Below are 18,340 nucleotides of genomic sequence, written 5' to 3' on the forward strand. Positions count from 1 at the left end.
TGCCTTTGGATGATTACACCATAGAGCAAGGAATCAAATACCAATCACATTCACATGGTAGGTATTCTCCCCCACCTCCTCAAAAAAGTCATAGAGAAAGTCTTCATCTCTATCCAGAGCAATATCTAGTTAGCACTGCTTTCTGGCCCAGTTGAAGATAACCTAGTCTTTTAATCAGTATTTAGTTGCCCATGTGAGGCAGCCAGTTTTTCAAGCATCCCTGGATATAGAGTTCCCTAGGTATGGTGGCTCTAGGTGTATTCTGGGTTAGTTTGATTGGTGATTACCATGGAAGGACCTTACCAAGCAGGTGGGGGAAAAAGGGGTTAGTTATCAGCCTGGTTGGAAGGAATCTCACCTCTAAAAACAACAAAAATTTAGAAAACACAATGAATTTATAATCATCATAGAAATTCTCCTTCATGGCTATTGTGAATTTTATCAGATACTATATTTACACTACAGTGAGACATCTAGCAGCAAGAATGGGTTTTAGATTTAAGTGGGGAGAAAGGAAATTAATATAATCTATTTGTCTTCAGGAGAGACCACCTTTAAAAAATCAAAAAGCTCCCACAATGTCATTTATACATATGTCAAAGGCAAGGAAAGATGATCTGCTCTTAGGTGTCTATCTGGCTGAATTCAGATAAAGAAAAAGAATTCAGGTGCTACCAGTTGTAACATGAAATAAAACAGAAACATTACTGGCAGCTGTGGCCCCCGAAGTTCTTAGGTTTCTATGTTCAGAGTAAAGATTACTCTACCCATAAAACGATCATTGATGACATCATTTATGATGCCTTTGCCCTTCAGTTGGCACTGCACAGGCACGGCTTGGTTCTTCACCACGTCTGTAAAGTGCATTGCCACCAGCGGGGAGGTGTAGTTAACCTGTAGGTGGAAGAACAATGAATTCTAAGTGTGAAGAGGGGCAGCTCTGTGGAAGGGTAATAGAATGGAAGTGATCAGATATTCAGTGCAGGATGAGGTAAGCTCTAAAAGGCAACTGAGTAAATCCCATGATGCCAAGTCACAAATGGTGAAAGCAAATGACATGCTCTCTCTGCCCTGGAACAGTGGGGGAGATGATATATTTCTCTCATAAGTCACTGTCAGATATCTGTCCTCTGGGGAAAACCAATTCTAATTCATGATTTTCTGGATATCAGACCATGAATCAAACCAGAACTAGTATCTATCAAGTCTCTATGCTAGAGATGAAGCCTTTACTGCCCCAAGGCTTCGAATGGGAGAAACAGGAAAGTGGGGTTATTTGGGCATAATCGAGTAAAATGGCAGTGTTTTGTCTGCTCATGGCTCTGATGCCAATTAGCTATGTGGCAACGGGCAGATCACTTCTACTCTATGAAACCTAATTTCTCCATCCGTAAACTGAAGAAGTTGGACCAGACTGTATCTGAGATTCCTTCGGATATGGAAAGGAGTGGCTGTGGTAGGAATTAGTAGAGTGGGCTCCTTCCTGGTCTTGGCCAGCAGCCATTCACCCCTCTGTTACTACTTACTGCTCCATAATTCACATAGAACCAAGCTACTCCTTCCTTTGCCTCTGAGCCTTTCTGACAGCAAAGACTGAAGGGAATATAGGCTTACGTGAGTCAGTTTGCCGTAGTAAGGGTAGTAGCGGAGGTCAAAAGAAGCCGACTCTGGGTAGTAATTGATGGATCGGATGTCATTTTCATCTCCTCTCTGTAAGTAAAAGCAAGTATATGTGGAGTGCTGGGTCACTCAGTTTGTGGGAGCCTGAGCTAAAGGGGCCTATGCCCTAGGTGAAATCACTGTATGACTCATACCAAGTGTCTCAAGAAGACTACAAAAGAAGAATAGGGCATAGATCACCTCAGACCTATCTTCACAAGAACATTTCCAGGGAGAGACTACTGTGCCTTGGCTTTTCAGTTCAAAAAGTACTGAATTGAAGGCCTGGACTGAGTCGGCTGAAGGTGCTCAGCATGGCTCTGTGCTGGCTCCTAGGGGACCCAGACAGAAAGGCTACAAAGGGCTTGCAGTACCCGGTGCTGCTCTGGCAAGAGGGCCTACCATACCAACCCCTCTCTAAAGAATCATACTGGGTTTGACACCCAGTACTGGACTTTGGAGCTGAGGCAGGTGTAAGTTGGAACATGTTTAGTAAATCCTACTCCACAACAACTTGCGCACTGTGGACTCAGTTCTACTAGAAGTCAGACCAGGCACACAGGGATACAGCCTGAAGTTGGCTCACCTAAACTCATGTCTTTGACCACATTTTCTGTAATGCTTAATTACAGTAAATGGAGTCAGGAAGATAAGCAAGAGGGGCCTGGTACTGGAAATGATTAAATAATCAAGTCAACCCTTATCATATCATGTCAGGTAGGGATTGCCCATTCTGCCTTTACATTAGGCTTGTCCTAAATCACAGAAGTCTGGGGGCTAATAAAGGACAAATTGTTCATCACTACTAGCAAATCACTCACTAGGGTCATGTGATGGCTTCTGTCAATATAGTGTAGTCATTCTTGGTATAAACTGAGCTCTCTTTAATTTATTCTAGTAATTACCTCATCCTGCTTGATTTCCACACATGGATGTGGATTTGACCAGTATGGATTATTATAGAATGTATAAAGATTCTTAATATTTATTTTTTTTATAGAAGGACAGTTCTCAGCAAGCTGAAAAATGAATGGCTTCCACTAGGGAACTATAAGCGAGACTCAATCCAATCAATATGCTAGTTTAAGACTGAGTTGGTTTTTGTGATGTATTTACATATTCATCTAAAAAACAATGAAATTCATTTTTCATGAATGATCTGTGGAATCAGTTACACTAGTTTGTAGTCACACCTCACATGTGTGTATATTTATTTACACATATGTACATGTAACAGAATGAATGTCCTTCCTACCTGGCTCACCTGACAAACACAGCCTGACCTTTCAAAGTTCATCTTCATCATCACCACCCTCCCCACATAGAACCAACTTTTTCCTAGTCAGTGTCTCCACTGCACTTTTCATAGCACCTGTAATGCTTGATTGCCCAGATTTCAGAGAGACTCATAATTATCTTGGCACTCCCAACACCTAGGAAAGTACCTGGTCTGTAATAATCGATCAATAAATGCTTGCTGAATGTGGACTATTGGCTGAATAAATGCTGCCTTTTGCTGCTTTCTGATATGCCACCATCACAACTGGAGTTTTGAGCTGTATTTCTAGTATTGAGAAAGGCATTACTTGGCTCCACACATTTGCAAGACAAATGTCCAGGGCTGGGGGATGCAGTTGATGTTGTCAAACAGGAGGGAGCTACTGCCAGTTTAAGAAGCAAACCCCAGATCTAGAATTTTTCCAACACAGGGGCTAATTGGTGCAAATGTGATTGGAGTTAATAGTCCTTTGAAGGACAGTTAATTAGCATATTAATGGAGTTGTGTCTAATTTCCCTGTACTCATTTGTTATTGCAACACCAGTGCCACTGGTCATTGCTGCAGAAAGTGAAATTCAATTTTAAAAGCGGGGACTAATGATTCTAATGAAAGCTATTTGTTTCGTTCAAAGAAACAAGTAATTAGAGCTAAAAGGAAACATAAACAGAATCCCAATAAGTGACTTGGCTCATTGTTGTTCCTTTCTGTGGTCCTTAGCTGAGGTTCAGTGTTTGATTTTCACAGGTATAAATCAACAAACACACACACAGTCAATAATATACACACACACACACACACACACACACACAGTAAGAATTGAATGCTTTCTGGATATACGGAGGCCTGAAGTTGCTAAAGGGAGGTATAGTTATGAAAAGATTAACTCTTTCCCTAACCCATAACCAACCATCGACAGTAAAGCCTTTGGAAGGGATGAACCACTTTTTTGCATGAAATAGATATACTACCAATGCTAACAACTCAAAGAGGCACTTTACCTGAACTTTGCAGGAAACCTTCACAGGATCTCCAAGCTCAGGACGAAAGCCTACAATCTATCAAAAGAAAACCAGCATTGTTTTTCTTTAATAAAACAAAACAAAAAACAAGACAGATTCGACAGTAAAAATGGGGCTTTTATAAATCCCCTTGAGTCATCCCTTCCTTAGGCATAAACTTAATCTATTTTGCCCTCTCAGAAATGTTACGAAAAGCAGGAAATGCAAAATATCTTCAGAGCTATGCAGCTCAGCTTACTCCTTGTATTTGTGCTTGGTAATCATATAGTGGTAACTGCCCCAAGATAATCTCAAATGTAAAAAGAAAGAATTTTCTGGTTTCAAGAGGTGTGTGCCTGGTAAGGATCTCCCATACCCAAGGCATGGCAAGAGAAAAGGAAAATGCATTTCTTGTGATATGAGATTGTCCCCCAACTCACCCCTAAGTCAATCCCCTGTTACAAACAGCTCAGGATCTCTTTCCTGACAGAAAGCATCAAAGGGCAGATTTGAAGGTGTGGGAGAAGAATGGTGTAGGAAGTGCTTAAGGAGAAAAATAACTATTGTTTGATCATTTGTCCAGTTGTTTATATTACTGATGCTGTCAGTAAAAATGGCCAAACTTGCAATGTGTGAAGACAGAGCCCAAGAGAAATGAAGTGTCCAGAGCCCTCCTACCCAGCTCATCCACTTATCATTGCCAGAGTGTCAAGGGCCAATATACCCTGTTCATCTTTAGAAGGATGCAGGGCTGTCCAGTAGAGTAGCCAAAAGTAGAATCCTCCAGGCCAGAGCAGTTCTTCAGGAAGGAGCGCTTAAATTGGCAGGCCTTCTTGTCCTCATCTTCATTGCCATCTTGAATGAAGTACTGCCCCGGGGGACAATCTACATTCATTTCCTCTTGAAGACTGTCATTATAACCTAAAGCGTACATAGGTAGCAAAGGGTCATGTTAGATGGGTGCTATAGAGGAGGGCCATGTTTTCAGCAGTAGTCCTCCCTAGTTTCCTTTTTCAACTCATGTGTTCTCCTCAGAAAGCCCACTCGATCTGTGCTAGGCCCTGGGACATAGCATCAGGTGCCTAAGCCCCTTCGTCATTAACATGCCTCGAGGAAGCCCTCCGGGTTAGTCCGCTTGGCCCACTTTGATTGCCTGCCCCCTTGCTTCTTGTTCCCTCAGAACTTCTGGATATCCATCTCTGGGTTATATGTTGGTCACTTTACAACCTCTACTTTTCATTATCTCTTTTCAGATATGGTAAATTGTAAATGTGATGGGCTGCCTCTTCTGTTTCTGGGAGAGGAATAGGCACAAAGTAGGCAGATTTTGGGAGGGACTGAATTATGTCAAGGTATGGCATATATAAGGAGGCAGAGATCCTGGGTTAAATCAGCCTAGGAAATATCTCCCTTTGAGGTCAATGAGAGACACCTTATGCAAGAGAGTGAGAAGTGTGTGTTGTGGGACAGGAGGAAGGGGGAGGAAGAAGATGGGGAGGAAGAGGAGGAAAAAGAAGAGAAGGAAATAAACCAGCTTCTCATTCTTTATATTCTTTAAGTTAATACTGCAAAATAGAAGCTTAGGTTGAAAGACAGAAACCAATGACAACCATATTATCTCCACTGAGAGAGTAAGGGAGTGAGATCTTGTTTACTAAGACCTGAAGAACTCAGATATAATTGTCCCTTTACATTGGATGAAATGTAACATATGTCCAGGGAATGAGCTGAAAGGGGCTATCTGTGAGCTGACTCTTTGGACTATAGATGCCATAGATCTAGGCTTTGGAAATTACTGGATTATTTCTGATTTGGTTCTAAATGATAGAGTCAGGTAGTCCTGTTAGATCCAGCCCCCATGCAGTCATGTTCCAAGTAGCTCAGTTTTTCCAAGGAGATTGTATACCTATGATCTACCAGAGGCAAAACTTCAATGTACTGCTGGATCCTCATCTAGACATGTTTGTGACCTGCGTTTGATATTATCAGAAAGCAACTGAGAATTTTAAATCTATTCCAGTTATGGCTAAGCCTTTTTTTATTCCTCAAAGCTATATTCAATCCCAGGTTTTGTTTTAATCATTTTTTTTTTTTGGAACAAGAAGTATGTTCAAATAATAACTTTCTAAATAGAAGCTAATCATGTGCTCATTGTTTCTCTTGAGGTGGGTGGTTCTATTAAAAATAATGTGACGTGGGTATGACCTTTTTGGCAAAAGCCCAGTCTTCATGAGAATGAAATTGATACTCTGGGATGTCTATTTCAGAGATGTGTTCCTTTTAAACAGGGAATATTATCTATGCTTAGGAATGAAAAACTCAGTGCTTTTCCTAATGTTCCCCACCTCTGTCATCAGGTCAGAATTGGTATTTCTCCATCTACTAGCTTCTCAGAGGGATTTCCTCATCAGAGATTCTGGCAGTACATTTGCAATAGCTCACAAGTATTTTGAAAGTAAAGAAGATATTGTGCTGGCTCTGCTATCCAAGACATATGGGAGGACAAAAATGGAACTTCTTGGACTTAGAAAGATCTAGTTCCCCTCATTTTACAGGCGAGGAATTTGAAGCTTAGACTTACCCAAAATAACACCAACCATTACTGATCCAAAGTTGAGCTTCTAACTCCTGGCTATATGGCAACAGCAAAGAATTATGAGAAGCAGCACTTCTCAAGCTTTAAAGGGCATAAAAATTCACTTGTGGATCTTGTTAAAATGCAGATCCTTATTCAACAGGTCTGGGGTGGAGCCTGAGAGTCTGTCTTTCTAACAAACTCCCAAGAGATGCTGATGTAGCTGGTCCCTGGATCACTCTTTGAGTAGCAAGAGTGTCAAAAACATGGATGTGGGTTTAAACACTGGTTCAGCTGCTGGGAAACTTTGATCCCATTATTTCCCCTTTCTGAGCCTTAGATTCTGCTATGCAGGGTTAAAGTTAAATGAGAAAATTTATGCATTTAAATAATACTTCCTGCCACATAAGAAATTGTTTTCCTCTTAATTCAGTATTCTAATAATACACCAACTTCCCCCACACACACACATACACACACACACACACACACACACACACACACACACACACATTAAATACACACACATTGACACACACTTTTGCCAGGGGCCAGGCCAGGCCAACCAAATTAGTCTAACTGGCTTTTTTCCGCAAATCATAGATCAGCAGTGTAAACCCACTGGAGTTCCTCTTTGATAGCTGGACAAATACAGAGGCTGTGTTCTCTATATTTAACCCTAACCAAGCTGCTACCTCAGTTTTCACCCTTTGGAAGAGCTTCTCAAAAAGTTATTCATTTGTTCCTGAAAATATATATGATGACATTATAGAGATAAGCATCTTGAAAACACTTCTGATCAAAATATTGGAGTGTCTGCCACCCAGAGATTCTCCTTCTAACTCCCTTCTGGAATGCTGTTAAAGACCTTTTCTCTCTTACTTCAAGATGGCCCATCTCCACAAATGAATTCTATTACTTTGAGAAAGTATAGGAAACAGGAATTTTCCAGTTCTGGAGAATACTCTTCTTTTCTCACCACTACCTCCTCCCAGAATTTTTTTTATAATTGATAATTATTGAGCCACCTGAGCATGCCCAGGATATAACTAGGTGCTGTAGGATGTTCAAGAAGAAAAGACAACTTTTCTGCCCCAATGGACTTATCATATTGCTGGAGAGTTGGTTTATATGCTTTCGATGTGATATACAACCATATTGCAGTTTTGATTGTATCTACAGGTGCTGAGGGGTATGCAAGGTAAGGAAAGAACAGGATGGGCTGGGGTTAGTAGGAGTGAGATTTCTGTGCCAGGCGAATTTTGGAATTTGAATTCCCACCCATCACCTTTCCAAAGAGATTTCCACTATTGATAAGAACTTACTTACCCTGGAGAAAGCCATTTAGGCTAATCACATAATGCTGCCAAGTGTCAGGTTCAGAAATGTTGAAGTTGAAGTTAAGGCTATGGGCGAAGGGTCTGATCATAACTCCTGGCAATGAAAACAGGTCTTGGATATATTAACCCATTCTTGGGATAATTTTTTTGGTATTGATTCCCATGAAACCATTTCCCCCCAGGCAATCAAAATGAAAAGGACCATAATTTGCCAAGTACCATTTTACTTTTACTCTTAATAATTGAATCCCTAAGTCATTACCAGGAAGAGCCAAAGTTAATTGAGGCTGAACATGCTGTGCAAGCAGATTTCTGTCCAGCAAGTTCTGACAACACAGGGCATTTGGGCACTCACCAGGAGGCTTCACCCTCTCAGTGAAGGTTGGCATGTAAGGACCGATGGTCAGAAATAGCATGTACATGCAGAGGGTGATCGCAGCAGCCAAGGAGGCATAGAAGAAGAAGTAAATGACTAAGATCAGGCCTGCAGAACAGAGATGAGAGTGGTCAGTGCTTGCTGACAAGCTCTACCTCCTCACTTGAACTCATGAACCAGAACCAATTCAAACACACTAGCTTTTTTTTTTTTTTTAATTCCCAAGATTCAGTATATCCTTGCTCATTCAGATTTCATCAATTTGGAATTGTTGAGAATTGTGTCAGAGGTCTGATTGCAGTTTACCTTTACAGCGTCTCCTACCCTTACAGCAGGAAGGGCCTGCTGAGCAAATGATGACCATGAACAAGATTACAGGGGAGTGGATTTTAAAGTACCACAGAGGACAAATTGCTTGAGAGTCCTCTGGGCAACAGTTGATATCCTAAGCACAAATCATTCTTTGCTATTTACTAAAGCTGGTGCCCTGAAGAGTCCTAGCAGCTTGATTCTAGTGATTATATGTATTTGCAAGGGATGAAAACAGCACTTCTTTTTCACAAAGACTATAATTCAAACTTTTGATTAATTTACATGGACCCTATTTATTCAAATCTTATTCATCTTTAGCAAAAGTGGCTCTGCTTTTCAAAAAGAACACTAACACAGGACAGGGAGGGGAGGAGGAAACAGTACTTAATTATTGACACTTGCTACCTGTGAGCACTACCTGTGAGCTTGGACAAGTTACAGAACCTCTCTGCACCCCAGATTCCTCGCAGGTAAATGGGAATAAGTTTAGCACTTACCTCATATCCTTCTCTATATCTGTAACAGTACAGTAGTGCCCTCTTATCCATGGTTTTGCTTTCTGTAGTTTCAGTTACCCGCGGTCAACCACGGTCCAAAAATATTAAATAGAAAATTCTCAAACTAAACAATTCGTAAGTTTTAAATTGTACACTGTTCTGAGTAACAACATAATGAAATCTCACACTGTCCCACTCTGTCCTGCCCAAAGCATGAATCATCCCTTTGTCCAGAGTATCCATGCTGTATATGCCGTGTGCTCATTAGTCACTTAGTAGCTGTCTTAGTTATCAGATTGGCTGTCAAGATGTCGCAGTGCTTGTGCTTATGTAACCCTCATTTTAATAATGCCATGTTCACATAACTTTTATCACAGTATATTATTATAATTGTACTATTTTATTATTAGTTATTGTTGTTAATCTCTTACTGTGCTTAATTTATATATTAAACTTTATCATAAATATGTATATGTATTAAAAAACATAGTATATATAGGGTTCAGGCATATCCGTGAGGGATCTTGGAATATATCCCCTGTGGATAAGGAGAGACTACGGTACCTGAAATTCCATCTTTCCTTGCATCCTATCCTGACCTTACCATTTCCTAGCTGTTTAATCTTAGACATGCTGTTCACCTCTTTAGACCTCAATTTCCTCATCTGTAAAATAAGGACAATAATAGTGCTTGAATAATGCATACAAATAGCATAGCAGCATAACTGTTTGATAAAGGTAGAATTATAAACTAACACATACATATAAATACATGCTAATCACAAAATAAGAGTAATAAAAATAAAATATTCCTAAAATTATGAAAAAAATGAATAGCATAACACAGAGCTTGACAGATACCAAGTGCTCTATAAATGGCAGTCTTTGTTGTTAGTATTAATATTATTGTTGCTGTAAGACCAGAAGCATAGTTGTGTGAATTCCTCCTCTGTGGGCTGTATTAGGATTAGGTTTGCCCCAGGATTAGGCAGCACAGAGTGAGGTGAATGAGAACAAAATTGTTGCTGAGAAGCTCTTTTCAAGTCCTCCTTGGGGCTATCTCATTCAACAATATCTGGCTCCACTCACAACGGTGACATGATGTTGGAACTGCAGATTTGAACTGAATCATCAACCAGAAACTAGAACAAACCACATAACTTTGCTGTACCCAAAACTGAATCCAAATATTAACTTTTAAATTGAACCATGAACCAAATAAAATTAACCAAAAAATGATTGGAGAAAGGGAGAAGAAAATCCTTAGTAACTGGATTGGAACCTCTGTGTTTTATAAGATAAACTAAAGCAGAACTGGAACATGAACACACTGATTCAGCTGAAGTCCCTGGAGAAGAAACAGTAGCACCTGTGTGCCTGTAATACTTGGCTACTGCCTACTGTCCTAATGAGATGTACCCTGTGCCACCTCCTCCATTCCTTTCCCTTCATCTCCATCCTTGGAGATGCAAGGAACCATGTTTCTTGCATGAAAGGAAAGCAATAGAATACAGGTAACTTCCCTTGGAGATATCTTTCTTCTTGCCCAGGACATGTGGCCAGGAAGCTGTAGATGGGAGAATGGCATTAGCAATGAGTCCCCTCAGCCTTACCCAGAAGGCTGTGCCCTGGGAGTCTATGATAGGCTAACTGTCTCAGCCACATACCCTAAGGTAAATCCAAGCACCATACCCATCTGAACCCACTGACCCCTCCAACTGTTTGTGCTCTGGATGTCCAAGTTGTGCTTAACCACTCCTGTGGGTAATCCAGGGTTCTCTCCTGAATGCCCCACCCAAACTTGGGTAGACCTGGATATCTTGGATAGACTAGATCCCAACTCTTCATTCCTTCAATCAAAACACCCCATCAGTTCCTGAGGCCCTACCCTTCAGGGCCTTGCTAATTGCTATAGTTCATGAAGACAGTGTGGTGTTCTGGCAAGAGAATGAACTCCAGTGTTCATCCAACCTGGGTTTGACTCCCAGTGCTGCCGCTTATTAACTATATGACTTTAGACAAGTTACTTACCCTCTCTAAGCCTCAGTTTCTGCATCTGTAAAATGGGGATAATAATATTACTACCTCATATGGTTCTTGTCAGTATCCAATAAAATAACATATAGTTCCTACGAATAGAGGTTGCCCAGCTACCAAAGGAAATGCACAAATATAATAATAGGCAGGTTGCTGTCTAGGTTCAAATAGGCACCTGGTTCTTAAGCAAGAGGGCAACAAGGCATATGCTTATTGGCCTATGGATTGTTCTCCATGGGAGCAATTTGGATCAGCTCATCTGGTGAAGTTCCAATGCTTGGCTGTTTAAAGGTTAGTGTAGGGCACCCTCTTTCAGAATTACACTTGCATTTCACAAGGCTCATTTTTCCAGTCATCTTTAGGCAACGGAGAAACAGCTGTGCCCCCTATGGAGCCCCAGTGAGTGTCCAGTATTTGTCCGTAGCTTCCAGAATATTGGAACGTTCCTTGAACGGTACATTTGTTCTAGTTGAGAGTTCAAAGGATGGGCATGGGTAGGACTGAGAACTGAGGAGGGGTGAAGGGAGGTAGACATTGTTCAGAGCCCCACACCTGCTTGCTATTCCTAATTTCAGGAATAAGGGCTGGCTGTTGCACTCTGAGCTGAATTAGAAACAAACAATGAGGGAGAGAATTCTCAGCCAAAGGGGACTCTAGAGGGCATAACAATCAATTTCAGCAACCTAGACCGTCGGCACTGGGGAACTCTTATTTCACCCATGGCATCCTGTATGTTTTTCTTCTCCTGTACATTAACTGAGTTCCAAACTAGCAGCTGCTCTTTTTCTGGGCTGTGCAGAGAATGCGGCAAGTGTGAATTTGACCACAGGCAAAATTTCCTGAGGAGAAGGCTCAGCACTAGTAGTTCAAGAGGTGAGTAAGACCCTGGGAGAGGAGTGCTGGGGAAGTTGTAAAGTAAAAGTGGTGGCAGCATGTGGTACAAAGAGGAAATGATAAGGAATGTGATTCTGCCATTGATCAAGCAATATCGGGGTTCAGCCTTAATCGCTGGAAATTATCCCTTTAAACCTAATTTCCCTGCGTACACCATGGGAGCACAAAGCACCCACAAGCTGGGGCCAGGGGCAGGCCTCCTGACTCTCCTTCTCTGACATTCCTAGGTGAAATGATGAGGCTTTATAAACCCTTCATCAGGTTAGCAGGGACTTGGGTCTCCTTTCCTAGAAATAGTCTTCTACATACTACCTTCAACTTTACAATGTTAACATCTTATTGGAGCCTCCAGCTGATCCTGTGAGAGAGGCAAGGCAGGGATTTGTTTCTCTCATTTGGCAGGTGAAGATACAGAGGCTCAGAGAGGGTAAATGATGAGCCCAAGGCCACAGAGATAGAAAGTGACAGGTCTGGGACTTAGAAAATTTTCTGTGCTATCCCATGTCATTCTTGCTGTCTCTCTGCATTGCAAATGATTTTGAACCCAGCAGATTTCAGCTACACAATCAAGTTTGTTCACCATTTGGAGTTTGTTCTGATGGGATCTACCCATAGCTCAGGCATTTCCTGAGGTGTTGGTCCTTTTACATGATATTTAAGGGGAGTTTGCAGACAAGCCAACCCAATGTATGGTAAAGGAGTCCTGGACACCAAGCCTAAAGGAAAGGACATCTGACTGGAGTATTGGGACAACTGGGACTTACTCCAACTCTGACCTGTTCGGGCCAGAGACATCCTTTTCTCCGGATCCCACAGGTATTCATTCATGATCTGCAATTTCTGCCACCAGGTGTTGCCTGTTGGCTGACCCTGACCCTCTTCCTCCTCCTTTTCCTCCTCTTCTTTCTCCTCTTCTTCTTCCTCCTCCAAATCAGGTACCGCCATCACCTGAGCCTCTTCTTCTGCTTCTTCCTCTTCATCTGCTAAGTAGTTCTGGTTCACTTCATCTTGATCATCCTGGAACAGTGACAAAACACAATAGCACATTCTACCAGCCACATATAAATGGAAAACAACTCAATATTTGGAGATGCTTCAAATTTCTACTTTCCCATAAACATACCCATTGTTACAAGAGACAGATTTTCTTTCCTTTCTTTTGAAGGAAATAGTCATTCTATGACCTATTTTGACCTAATATCCTTTTCCATAGAGATGCAAATTTTGTTCTCAGCTTCAGGCATTATGGCTCTTCCCCAAGGACTGCTCCTGTCACTACTCTTTCCTGGGTCCTTGGCCTTTCTCTTCACTTTGTCTGGCTTGTCAGGGCAGAGCTGAGCTCAGAGCTGGAGGATGGAGTAGTTTTAGACACCTGTGTCTGTGCTGAGAAATTCTCAGTCTAAACCAGCTTCATCCTTACACCCTGTACACTTTTAGCTGCTCCACTTTACCATCCCAAGTTGTGGCTAAAAACAGCCTGGGATAGATAGCAGGCAGAGAGGCCAACTGCTATACCCCTCCTCAAAATTTAGACTGCCTTCCCAACAGTAACAAAAGATAGGGGGTTATTTGCTGCTTCTCTGACTGTTACCTGTTCTGGAAGCTCTTTCTGCCTTAAGCTGGTCGAACAGACCACCTGAGAGCTAGGACCCCAATTGATATTTCCTTAGCCTCCACCCTGCCAAACCCCATATTCTAGGCAAAAATCTGGACACGTAGTAAGTGCTCAGCACATATTTCTTGATTGTCTGATTGTAGCCATTACTTGAGGTCTGAAACTGTAATCTTCTCTGAGTGATTCTAAGAAAATTAAACAAAAAAAGAAAAACCCAGACTTCACCAAGTGGTATTTCAAATGCCTCCCAGCCACAAGCTAGAGAGTTGGATCTTTGCTCTTTGTGGGTCTGCTAAGGCTCGCTGCAGCAGCAGAAAATGAAGCCACCCTCCCTCCTCTTTGCTGTCCAAATCTGAAGAGTGGCGGGGCCTGTGCACCTGTTGGGGTTGGATGTGTGAAATGATAGAGACCAGGGGTTCCATGCTGCTCCCTCCCTGCCTGATTCATTGAAGGCCATTTAGAGGACACTCAGCTTAAAAAATTGCCATTAGTAGGGAGAAGGCTCAGAAAATTAGATTGTTCAGAATCAGTAAAAGTGATATAGAATGATAAGGCTCTACTATCAACATTCAGTCTGCCCAGTGCTATCTAGCTCTTGATCATAAGCAGTCTTGAATTGCTGTCTAATTTGTTAAAATGTATGGCTTTATATCACACACCATATCAGAACTGACAGGGACCTTGAAGATTCACTTGTCCATCTGAGGCCCAGTGAGGAGACAGAATCTAACCAAAGCCACACAGCAAGTTTATGAGAGAGCTGAACCTATGATAGTCCTAGTACCTATGTCTCTCGATATCTTGGACAATGACACTTCCCCTTTATCACATTGAACACAAGTGCCTGGAGGTGGTTTAGCAGATTTATGGAGTACAACAAAATGTTAGATTCTGTGTTCCTAAGAGATCGTAGGTGCTTATAATCAAGGATTTCTGACTCTGACATGGACTCACAGTGTAAGGCTTAGGAAAATAAACCCACCACTCAATATCGAATGGATTAATAAATGTTCTTAAATTTCTTTCTCTTGGATATGAACATATGTACACATTTGTCTTCCCAAACTACATTCTGAACACTCAGAGAGCAGGGTCCATATTTTTTAACTCCTTGATAGCCCACCACAGTGCGGAACCCACAGTTAAGTAACCAGTGGGTATTCAACAAATGTCAATGATAACTGCCTGACTTTGGAGAAATGCTGTCACAGAGCTTGTTGCCCTAACCTCAGCAGTCATGTGGACTGCAGTGGGTACTCATCATGGCCCCCAGAGAATCTATTGCAACTGAGAATCTCAGATAATTTGAAGTGTAATGTTTCATTGTGGAGTAATTTATATTCCCTTTATATTTTCTGAACAACTTCCTTTTCTCTCCTTGTTGCCTATATGCTTGCCCTCCACCTCTGTTCCACAGAGAAAGCAGCTGGTTTTGGCCTCAGCCTGATCTCATTTGTAGATATGAGCTCTCATGCTAATCTCATTAAAGATGGTTTATCATTAAAGCTTTACTCTCCTGGGAAGAATTAACCTTCTTGGAGCTAATTCCCCCACAGCCCTCACAGTGCCTGATCATCAGGAACCTCAAGTATCTTTTTCCTCTCCCCTGCTTCTAGAAATAGGAGAACCTCACAGTGTACAGGAGAGACACTTTTGTGCAACTAACTATTTAACAGAATCTTGTAGGAAATTCTTTAGGAATGAGAGGGTTTGTTTTTTGTTAGTTTCCTAAAGTGGCACTGCCCTCATGTGATAGTGAGAGTGTACTAGGATATAGAAGTGGGTGTATGCTGGGGCCATCATGTTGCCCTAACAGAGAAGAGTCTGAAGGGCAGAAGGTGGCTCCATTTTGAGCACTCTAAATATATAAACATATAAACAAATATATAAACAGTATGTCTTAAAAGATAAATTTATGCCCTGAATTGAGTTATACCCTATAAACATTTGAACAGTTATTTTATTTTATTTTACTTTTTATTTTTATGTTTTTGGAGTCAAAAGGAAAGTTTATTAGAGAAGGGATAACACTCCACAGAGTGTGGTCTCTTCTCAGAGGCAGAAAGTGAGAGGCACGGTGAGAGAGACAGTGAGAGAGAATAAAGGCACTGATGAGGACAGTTGGTTAATTTTAAAAGAGAAGTTAGCACATAATTTTTCACTCTATCAATAATTTCTTTTTAAATTTGATCATGCGTCCTAGTACAAGATCCCCTGATGCACTGAAAATCCAAATCAGTTGACAAATCATTGAAATTATATACAATACTTTAGCAACATTACATAGAAAAGAAGCCAAGCAAGAAATAGTTATATATGCCCTACAGGTTGTGACTCCTCTAAGAGCTGCAAGGGACTTTGAAGATGTCAAAAGAAAGATTCTACAAATTGTGGCTGGAAAGTTAAGGGAAGCCCTCTGTAGGTAGATATGAAGTTAGAAGAATTTGTGTTTTCCTCCACTGGTTGTTGACAGTCTTCACTTAACTCCCTGGTTATATAAGTGGCCATTCCCAAAGAAAAATGGATTAAGCTTTGTTTCCTCCTGAGGCTCAGATCACAATCCTTTTAGAGGGAGATTTTGTAATATACCTCCCTTCAGAAAAGTACTATGTGTGGTATATATTAATGAATTATAGCAAAGTAAATGCAAAGAAATTTTGGGGTCAAAGAAATTTGTAATGTACCCTGGAGATAAATGGAGACAGCAAAGTGGGGTGTGTGTGTGTGTGTGTGTGTGTGTATTGTGTGTGTGTTGGGCAGGGTGTGGTGGCAGGCAGGATAGCAATGGTTGGTAGAGGGTCAGAGGGTTAGGGAGTTGCATAATGCAAATATAATGGAAAGAGCACAAGATTAGAAGTAAGAAAACTTGCATTCTCACTTTGGTTCTTCCACTTACTTACAAGTCACTCCTGTGCTCTGAGCCCTAGCTGCCTCCTTTACATAATGAGGAGTTCTGGAGAGATGATGTCTAGGATTACTCCCAGCTTCTACCTAGAATTCTATGATTTTAGCTATAGTTTGGAATTTCTGCTTTAGAAAAGGAGCAGCTGGGTTCCTAAGAAGGTACCACCCAAAGGGACTGAGACAGCTGGGTAGGCAGTGCCTTTTGTTTCCTCTTCCCCTTCCTTTCTCTCTTGGATAAATTTCCTGCTATCAGAATTAAACTTTTACTCCCAGTCTCTAAAAGGCCTGTTCAAATTCTAGACTCCCAAGAAAAAAATTTTAGAAAGCCTCTCATCCTCTAGAATCTTCCCCTTCCCCTGTCTTTGTTCCATAGGAAGAGGGGTTTCTTCCTGCAACCCAGAAATTTAAGGTACAATTGAGGTAGTGGGAGTCACTGCTCATTTTTGAAATTATGGGCTTCCTTAAATTTCACTGTTCCTTCCCATCCCAAAGAGAAGCAGCCACAAGCCAATACCTATCCAACCCCCAATCTACCCCACTGAAAAAAAGGCAGCAAAGTATTCTTTTCCCTGGGACTCACAAGTCTGTAGCGATAACCATAAGGAGAGGCCAGAGCCCTTCTGGACCGGAGCTGCCTTCTCATGGCTGTTCAGTGGGCAAAGAAGCAGCAGAGGCGGGTAAGCGGACAGGAGTTCTGGAGCTTCAGCTGGTACAGGAGACACTGGTTGCTCTGGCCACTTGGCACCTAGTAAAAGTGAACCCTCCTGGCATGAGCCCTTCCCCAAAATAATCTAACATGCCCCTCTCCCATTGGTTGGCCCCTTCCCTGAATCAAAGGAAAGCCCTATGGAAAGGCAAGCTCATCATTACAGGGAGAGGGAGATATTCTGGGTCACGAGGATAAGTGACTCACCCCTCCCCCACCCCCAATTCATGTCTACTCTCACTCCCTGCCCTTCTCTAGTGCCTGAGATACTATGGGCCCAATGGAAATCTTAGGTAGTGTTCTTCTCAATTGAGAGTTGAATATCAGTGTGTGCAGGGGGTAGGGCGTGGGTGGGAGCTGAGAGTGAGGGGAGGTAGCCAAGAATAACTTTCTTTTTTCATAAGGCTGATCTCATGCAAAAGGATCTAGGGTGTAAGAAAAGATTCTCTTTGCTTTCCTTACCCCCACCACCCCTTACACACCAAGCTACCTATAATTTTCCTTATTTGTGTCAATCTAGGGGCTCCTGAAAATGTGGATTATGAGTCCTGATTTTAGAGGCCAGGCTTTTGCTTTATCCCTCCCCACCCTAAAGAAGGTCTTGGACATAAAGAAGCCTTTTTTTAGCTCACATGTCAGAATGGCCCCATCAGTCACTGCCCCTCACACACACACCCCTTGGAATCCTGGCCAAATTTCTGTAGTGCTTGAGATCTATATTTATCGCTTAGCATTAGGGCAGGGAACAAGCCAGAACTTTGCAGTGTCAGTTTCCCAGACATATATAACTCCTGAAGCCAATGTGAGATCCAACAAAAGAAAAATTAGTAGAAACAGCCAAGAGTATTGTACAGCATTTTTGGCCTGTTTGGTTTACCCCACTGAAGCCTGGGTAGAGTTTGTAATCCTTCTTTCACAAATCACCTCTCCATTACCCCCTGGTGCTGAGAATATTGCAGATACTGAGATTCTGGGCATATTCATAACCAAGAAAACCAGCACAACAGCTTAGATAGATTTATTCATAATTCCAAATCTAGGCTATTTTGATGCAGATAGCTCCAATAGTGGTTAATTTAAAATAAAGACTCCATTTACTAGATTGTTCCTCATTAGGACTTTTCCTTAGCAGAATCTCCTCCCATAC

At 41.7% G+C, this 18,340-nt stretch overlaps 1 protein-coding gene across 2 annotated transcripts; it reads right to left on the reverse strand.

Annotated features, from left to right (window-relative positions):
• Nucleotides 1-717: 717 nt before the first annotated feature.
• On the reverse strand, nucleotides 718-17,157 carry ATP1B4 (ATPase Na+/K+ transporting family member beta 4). 2 transcript variants are annotated; one of them, XM_039859065.1, is made up of 8 exons: nucleotides 17,068-17,157; nucleotides 12,733-12,985; nucleotides 8,208-8,336; nucleotides 7,842-7,946; nucleotides 4,662-4,858; nucleotides 3,938-3,994; nucleotides 1,615-1,710; nucleotides 718-894 (listed from the first exon to the last, which is right to left on the reverse strand). In XM_039859065.1, the coding sequence occupies exons 1-8, from the start codon at nucleotides 17,128-17,130 to the stop codon at nucleotides 733-735; spliced, it is 1,062 nt and encodes a 353-aa protein (XP_039714999.1). In that variant the 5' UTR covers nucleotides 17,131-17,157; the 3' UTR covers nucleotides 718-732. The 2 variants fall into 2 exon arrangements, with proteins under 2 accessions (XP_039714999.1, XP_039715000.1); XM_039859066.1 differs by having other exon boundaries at nucleotides 733-894; nucleotides 12,745-12,985; nucleotides 17,068-17,130.
• Between the last annotated feature and the right edge of the window lie 1,183 nt (nucleotides 17,158-18,340).

The sequence above is a fragment of the Pteropus medius genome, unplaced genomic scaffold (assembly GCF_902729225.1).
Source record: "Pteropus medius unplaced genomic scaffold, Ma_sr-lr_union100, whole genome shotgun sequence".
Taxonomy (NCBI): Eukaryota; Metazoa; Chordata; class Mammalia; order Chiroptera; family Pteropodidae; genus Pteropus; species Pteropus medius.

Excerpts from the sequence above, each read along its gene's own strand:
- ATP1B4 (XM_039859065.1), bottom strand. The coding sequence starts at position 17,130 with ATGAGAAGGCAGCTCCGGTCCAGAAGGGCTCTGGCCTCTCCTTATGGT. Across the intron at positions 1,711-3,937 it reads AGGTTTCCTGCAAAGTTCAG|AGAGGAGATGAAAATGACAT; the intron begins GTAAAGTGCCTC and ends TTTTACTTACAG. Across the intron at positions 895-1,614 it reads ACTACGGCAAACTGACTCAC|GTTAACTACACCTCCCCGCT; the intron begins GTAAGCCTATAT and ends TTCCACCTACAG.